Raw genomic sequence first — 7,666 nt, 5'->3', positions numbered from 1 at the left:
TATCCGTGTCTATTATTATTATTATTATTATTTATTTATTTATTTATAATATAACACCATCAATGTACATGGTGCTGTACAGAGTAAAACAGTAAATAGCAAGACCCTGCCGCATAGGCTTACATTCTAATAAAATCATAGTAAAGCAATAAGGAGGGGAAGAGAATGCAAACAGGCACAGGGTAGGGTAAAACTAACAGTATAGAGTCCAAACAACATCAGGTTTTAAAAGCTTTAGGAAAAAGAAAAGTTTTTAGCTGAGCTTTAAAAGCTGCGATTGAACTTGTGGATCTCAGATCTACTCAAGGGAGTCCCACTGAGTTCAATGGGGCAACTAAGGGCACAGAGAAAAGCCCTATTCCAGCTGGGAATTGTAGGACTTTTCCCTGTCTAAACACAACGTAGGAATGCGTGCAGGGCTGTAACCTCGTTTTTCATTTTCTGCCCCACAGCAACAAACAGGTTTCTTCTCTCTCGAAATCCGTTCAGATGTTTGTATATATTTAAAAATGACCCACCGAAACCCAGCAGCGTTGCCGCCTTCCCATTGCCATTTCACGGTATAATTTTGACTCTCTCTCTCTCTCTCATTAATCAGGTTTCATTTCCATGAATGGGATAGAAAGTGGATAAATGGAGCTCCGTGGGTTTTGTCCATCAGGTTTCGTCAGGCCGTTTGGGTCATTTGCATGGAAGAGCCCTCGCACAGTTTTCTGGCTAGTAGAAGAACCGACGGAAGCCTGAACGGAACGAGGACGTCTTTTTTTGACTTTTTTTCTGCGAGATCTTTCTGCGGTTTTTTTTTAAATAATAATAATAAAAAATCTTTCTTTGACGTTACACCTTCACGGGACCTTGGTCAGAAATGGCCAGTTTAGTCAACAAAGATTCCTACTTACAGAAGCTGGCTCAGAAAATTTGCACCCAGGAAGCCCGTGAGCCACGGAAAAGGAAATTCGGTAAGCTTCCTGAGACTCCTGGTTTTGCCCCTTTAGATAGGATCTGTAGGATTTTGTGGCAGGGTTAAATCTCCGCGATTATTGCTGCCTTGAGGCCCAGCGTTGGGCAAAAGGCAGGATACAAATAAATATAATAATAATTATTATTATTGCAATCAATGGCTCAGTTCAGACAACATGTTAGTCAACGCAGTGTGAAAACTCCAACCCTGTTGGATGCAACCAAGGGTCCATCTCAGTTCACACAGTGGCCAACCAGCTGTCGACCAGGGACCCACAAGCAGGACATGGTGCAACAGCACCCTCCCACCCATGTTCCCCAGCAAGTGGTGTATATAGACTTAGGAAGCATATTGCCATCAGGGGTAGGAGCCCTTGATAGCCTTCTCCAGGAATTTGCCCAACCTCCTTTTCAAGCCGTCCAAATTGGTGGCTATCGCCACGTCTTGTGGTAGAGAATTCCATAGTTTAACTATGTGCTGTGTGAAGAAGTCCTTCCTTTGATCTGTCCTGAATCTCTCACCCATCAGCTTCATGGGATGACCAAAATATGTCCTCTACCCCCTGAGTTGCTTGAAATGAGAACATGGAGAGGGAGCAGCTGATTCTAGAATATATAACACTTAAACACACTTTCCCTATGATCCTCCTGTGTTGGACTACAATACCCATCACTTCTGACTATGCTAGCTGCCAATGTTGGGATTTGTTGTCCAAAAGTGTGTGCCAGGTTGGGTTATTTTTCTTCTCCCATTTCTTGAAATGTGGTTCTCTGCCTTTGAACTTTCCCAGGAACTGCCCCGGGAGATGGCGGACCCCAGCTGAAAAAGAAGAAGAAGCAACGAAAAAAGTTGAAGAAGCAAGGCAAGATGGCGGGGACCCCTCCTGGCAAGCAGATGGCACCTGTGGGAGGCCAGACATCACCAGCCGGGCCCAAAAACTCAAACGTTAAGAAACCCGCTCCGGATATTGCATCAAGTGTTGGTGGATCAGATACCGCTGGGGGGAAAGAGAACGGAAGGCTGAATACTAGAGTTACAGGTGAGCCTGTTTCCATGGCTTGTCGGAACTGGGAATGGCTCGAGTCTGTTTCCAAAATGGCCACCAGACAGATGCCCGTTTCCAGGCCTGATCTGTTGGGAATAAAACCTGGGTGGATGGTCTGTGAAATTTTGGAAGCGAAGGGCTGCGTTTTGCTGAGCTGTGTCCTTTAGTGCAGGGGTGCGTAACCACTGAACCGCTCGTGGCCTTTGGTTCCTTCTAGGGTGGTCCGTGGAGCCTTGCCCCCCCCCCCCAATTCCCCTTTTTAGCTCTAACATTTGCAAGGAACAGCCTGTGATCTCCCTCTGCCAGCATTAGGGTGAGCAAGGGAAACTCCTTGCTTCTCTCTGATCTTCCCGAAAGAGTTTTAAGATACGGGGACAGTTTCCCTTGCCAGCCGTAGCAAAGGAAGGCCATCAGCGGTTATTAGTCCTGATAGCTTTGTGCTGCTTCCCAGAGCAGAGCCAGCAAGCCTATAGACACCAGTTGCTGGGGAACATGGGTGGGAGGGTGCCGTTGCACTCACCTCCTGCTTGTGGGTTCCTGGTCAACAGTTGGTGGGCTGATCCAGCAGGGCTCTTCTTTTTAGGAATGCCCTGTCTTGGGAGTGTGCGTGTGGAAATGTGCAACGAATGTATGTTTGGATGTGTGCTTGCGTGTGTATGTGCCACGATTTAATGTCCCGACAGACACCCTTGGGATTGAAAAGGTTGTAGTGGCTGAGGTGAGCTAATGCGTCAGCAGCCTCTGCCTCTTCCAAGTCCTTGTTTCATAATCTGTCCCCGCTTTTCCTTACAGGCAGCAAGAGCGCTCCCAGCAATTTTTCGGCAATGAACCTTTTGCGGCAGAGGCTGCATGAAAAGATCCAAGAAGTTTCGGGTCAGGTACGGTCGACGCCCTGGTTAAAAGAACACTTCTCAATGTCTGGAGGACGGCGTGAGAGCAGGGTCCTTAGGCTGAGATCCTATAGCTGTTTACCTAAGAGCAAGCCCTGTTGAACTCCGTGGGCCTTGTTTCTGAGAAGACAGGCATCCGGTTAACTGTTAGATGGGCATTGCAAATATGTCCTGAGTCTTCAGTGTGCTGGGGCCAGTTAATTCCATAAAGTCTTCCGCTATCTTGATCTGAACTAAAAAAATTCAAAGCCGGATTGTGAAACTGAAATACGTTTCTTTGAATAATTTTTTTATATTTTTGGCTGAAGAGCGTAATATTGATTTATTAATATTTTGATGCTTAAACGTTTTATTCATCGTGCTAAAACAAAATATTGCATAGTCTTATTTTTTTCTTCATTTTTTCCAATTTTTCGGAAAAAAACAAAAAAGGCTTCGGAAAAAAATGCCCCCCTTTTTTCCCAGGCCTTCACATCTCAACCCCTTTTTGCCTTCAGCCCTGCCCTGCCCACTCCTGAAATGTGGTCCTCAAGAGTTTGTCTGAAATGGAATTCAGCCTTTAGGCAGAAAGACTTTTTTCCCCTGATCTAAACTTTGCCTTTAAAGGATCCTGCCTTTTCTTCAACTTGCCGTTTCTTACAGGGAAACGCCAAAGACCTGTCCCCAGCTGTGTTGGAGAAGCGGCAGCGGAGGAAGTATGAGAGGGAGAGGAAGAAACGCAGAAGAAAAGAGTTGCGGATGAAGGAGAAACTGGAGAAGAAGGAGGCCGCGGAGACCTCGGCAGCGGCTGTTTCGGAGACTCAAGACCAGAAGGACACCAAGGCTAAGATTGTCTACAATAAGGTCGAAGTCCACGAGGAGGAAAAGCTGAGCAAAGCCGAGAAGAAGAGAGAAAAGAGGAAGACGATCAAAGGAAACTTAACTCCGCTGACAGGGAAGAATTATAAGCAGCTACTGAGCAGGCTGGAGTCAAGGAAGAACAAGCTGGAGGAGCTGAAGGACAAAGATGAGGAGAAAGCCAAGGAACTGGAGACCAAGATGAAGTGGACGAACGTCCTCTACAAAGCGGAAGGCGTCAAGATCCGGGACGACGAGGAGCGGCTGAAGGCGGCCCTCAAGCGCAAGGAGAAGCGCAAGACCCAACGCCAGAAGCAGTGGGAGAAGCGGACGGAGCATGTGGTGGAGAAAATGCAGCGCCGCCAGGACAAACGCCGCAAGAACCTCCAGAAGAAGAAGCAAGCCAAGGTGGAGAAGAAGAAGTCCAAGGCCCGCAAGAAGGGACGCATCCTGCCCGAGGATCTGGAGAAAGCTGGCTTTAAGTGAGCTGGACTGGGGTGGGGGCATAACTAACCCACTTTTTGTAGGATCCATAAAACTTGTTTTGTGGAACTGCGATCTCTCTTATGTTCTTGCACCTAAATCTCCTTGGCTCTGATATAACAGAACACGTGCGGTGCACCCAGGGTGTGCCAGACACCCCTTAATCAATCCACCTGGCTCTTGTGGGGTCTTTAGATCCCCTTTCCTTGAACTTCTTAATTTTTATTTAAGAAAGATTCTTTCCAAATCCTATACGCAGAAGCTTGAAAAGGAAGGAAACTGAATGGATTGAGTACCTTACCAATGCTGGCAATTCATGGAAGAAAGCAGGAAATTACGAAGAGATAACCTAGTACTGAATGGGTGATAGAGAGTATGATTTGGTTCACAGGACATGACAACCGAGAATACGGGTTGAATCATGGATTATCATGTTGTGCGAATTCAGCTGTTATTTGTTAACCACAAATAAACCATGGGTTCTCTTTATGGGTTGTTCATGGTTAATAAACCATGGGTTCTTAGTACAGCTGGGTTCACACAACACAACAAGCTACAGTTCAACGACAATCCGTACACAACCATCCTCTGGCTGGTGTAAACCCAGCCGCTGCTCGATTGGACCAAAGTCTATCTAATCCAGGACCTAGTTGCCTCTGGGAATCTCACAAGCAGGGCCCAAAGGAAACCATTCTGTTGTTTGCCTCTACAACCTGGTATTTTGGGATATCCTACCTCTGAACATGGAGGTTCCATTTAGCTACCAATGAGGGGGGGGGGGAGCCATTATATCATTTTGTGAGGGATTGCAAAACAATTGTGGCGCTCCACGCAATTTACATTCTGGGCTTCTATTGAGGTTTGTGTTTATGTCAATGATGTTGAACCTCTTTTAGTCTGAGGGTTTAATTCCATTTTGGTGCAGCTCTCAGGGGCTGTGTGCCAGTCTATGGGCAGAGGCCAAATGCCAAAACTTCCAGCAGACTTTAGCTCACAGCTCTTCCTGGCAGTAACTAAACCTTAGGAGAGGCATTTCAACCCTTTCAGAACAGGGAAAATCTGCAACGAACAGGGATAACGGGATTTGACCCATGGCCCTGAGGTTCGGCCCTCCAATCTCCATTCCGAGAAAGTCTTCCATTCCTTCATGGGAGCGTACACCTGTACTCTGAAATCCCCAAGCTGAGCCATGCACCCACTTCTTGGTGTACCATCACAGCCACGTATGCCTCAGCTGCCAGAGAGGACGCTGCTACGGCACTGAAGTCTTTGAGGCTGTGCCCGAACTCAAGACCTTCCTCCTCCCAACGCGGCAGCATCAAATGCCAGCAGGAAAGCGGCACCATGAGTCTTTCCTTTTCCTTTTTTTATCCTGTAATTGGAGAATTGATCCATCTAGCCCACTATTGACAGGTACCTAGCTCTTCAACGTCTTGGGAAGAGACGTCGGCATCCTGTGATCCTTTAAATCGGACACACAAAGTGCAGCCCACCACGGCATTTCTGGAGGCACACCGGACCACCCCCACCCTGTTCCACATCTGCTGCCGTGGTAGAATTTCCTGGGGTTTTCTGCACCCACAAGGGAATCCCTTCCCTTATAAAATGCATAACTCTTTTTACGTATTTTGTTGTCATAAGCCGCCTTGCGAGGGCTCGTGCCCTGAAAGGCAGCCAGGAAATGTTTTAAATAAAGCTTCAATCTCTGCTGAGACTAAAAACATCTGTAGAGCCTCTGTTCAAGTTCTTCAGCCACTGGTATAAAGCGGCACACTGCCTCCAAGCACGTCTCGGAAAATTAGCAATTCAGGGTGCAACCCGATGCATGTTTAGATGGGGCGGAGGGGGGGAGGCCTACAGGTCCTTTCTTCCTACACGTGCATGGGATTGCCCCTCAGAAAAGTTTTATTCAAAGGGGTGGGTAGAAATAAGAACACAAGCCAGCCAGAATTTCAAAACTTCGTTGCAAACTCATTTTTCTAAGCCGGCTAGCCTTGCCAGCCAAGGAAGCTGTAAGAAGCCAGAAAAAAAAATGTGTTTGATGTTGCAGGTTTGGGTTTTTCCTAATTTTCCAAACTAAATTTTAAACTAAAAATGGAAAGACAGCTTTCAGAACAAAGCACCCTGCACAAGTTCAGCTCTGACATTGATCTTACATTACAATTGCTTTAAAGCCAGGGTGGGCAACTGATACCACCATCCATACGTTTTGGATTACGACTCCCATCAACCCCAGCTAGCATGGCCAGTAGACGGGTATAATGGGGATTGTAGTCCAAAATGCATCGGCTACAAAATTTGTTCCTTAGCCCTGCCTTAAGCAGAGGCTTCTTGTGAGAAAGGAAAGCACTCTGCACATGCTCAGCGTTTATTTAACCTTTCCGACGGGCAATAGGGGGGAGGTGCACACACAACAACAACAACAACAACCAACTCTCTTTAGAAGGCTGTTTATTTTTATTTATTTTTCTAGGGAGGTGACTGGCAAAGTAATCCGTGTCGATTAGTGTACTCCGAGAGAAGGCCCTGTCGTGCGTCTCCATGGCAACCGTATCCCGCTGGGGACGCCATGTTGAATCCCGCCGGCTCTCGCGAGAAAAAAAAAATCCTACCCTGCCGCCGTCTCCTCCTCTTCCCCCCTCCCCGGTGGTTACCATGGAGACCTAGAAACGCCGAGCCGGGCCTAGCCGGCTTGAGGCGGCTTTTAAAGTTGGCCAAAGGATGCTCAGGTAGGGCTCGCTGAGGAGATGCGGGAGGCGTCAAGGGACGTGATCAGGAGGAGTTTCCATTATATGCTGCAATAATATCCCCCCCCCCAAAAAAAAACCCACCTCCCATTACCCTATTATAAATATGAGGGAAAGCGCCCCCCCCAGCGCTAAGCATGCTGGGAGAGCAACTGAGGGAATCTGGCTAAAAATTGCAGATTTCCTGTCAAGGAGACCTAAATAATTGCTTCCTTCCCCAATTGCCCCCTCAGGACTTGGGTGTTTTTTTGTGTGGGGGGGTAGGGTGGGGGCAAGAATGCAACTCCTGGATATTTGCATGAATTAATTTTTGCAAATAGGAAGTTGTGCCAGCATGGAAAACTGTTGCCAAAAAATAACTCAGTTCCTTGTTGTACCAAGTCCAATTCAGCACAAAAGCAGGAGAGGAGATGAAGTATGGGTCAAACCGCGTTTATTCCGCAGAATAAAGAAGCACTGGAGCCAATTGCTGCAAAGCATGTGCCTACCTCGCAAGGGTGGTAGCTGGGTATTTATACACTGTCTTAGGGTGACCCTGTGGAAAGGAGGACCGGGCTCCTGTATCTTTAACAGTTGCATTGAAAAGGGCATTTCAGCAGGGGTCGTTTGTATATATGGGGGACCTGGTGAAATCCCCTCTTCATCACAACAGTTAAAGCTGCCCGCTTTTAAATCTGGTCACTCTAGAATAGCTCCTGCAGCT

The 7,666-nt window shown here is 47.2% G+C and overlaps 1 protein-coding gene across 1 annotated transcript; it reads left to right on the top strand.

Annotated features, from left to right (window-relative positions):
• Positions 1-758: 758 nt before the first annotated feature.
• Positions 759-4,285, top strand: SURF6 (surfeit 6). The gene is made up of 4 exons (XM_063144833.1): positions 759-959; positions 1,752-2,000; positions 2,799-2,884; positions 3,539-4,285. The coding sequence occupies exons 1-4, from the start codon at positions 866-868 to the stop codon at positions 4,217-4,219; spliced, it is 1,110 nt and encodes a 369-aa protein (XP_063000903.1). The 5' UTR covers positions 759-865; the 3' UTR covers positions 4,220-4,285.
• Positions 4,286-7,666: the final 3,381 nt, after the last annotated feature.

Source organism: Elgaria multicarinata, chromosome 19 (assembly GCF_023053635.1).
Source record: "Elgaria multicarinata webbii isolate HBS135686 ecotype San Diego chromosome 19, rElgMul1.1.pri, whole genome shotgun sequence".
NCBI classification, from domain to species: domain Eukaryota; kingdom Metazoa; phylum Chordata; class Lepidosauria; order Squamata; family Anguidae; genus Elgaria; species Elgaria multicarinata.
This window is presented reverse-complemented; position numbering and strand designations above follow the sequence as displayed.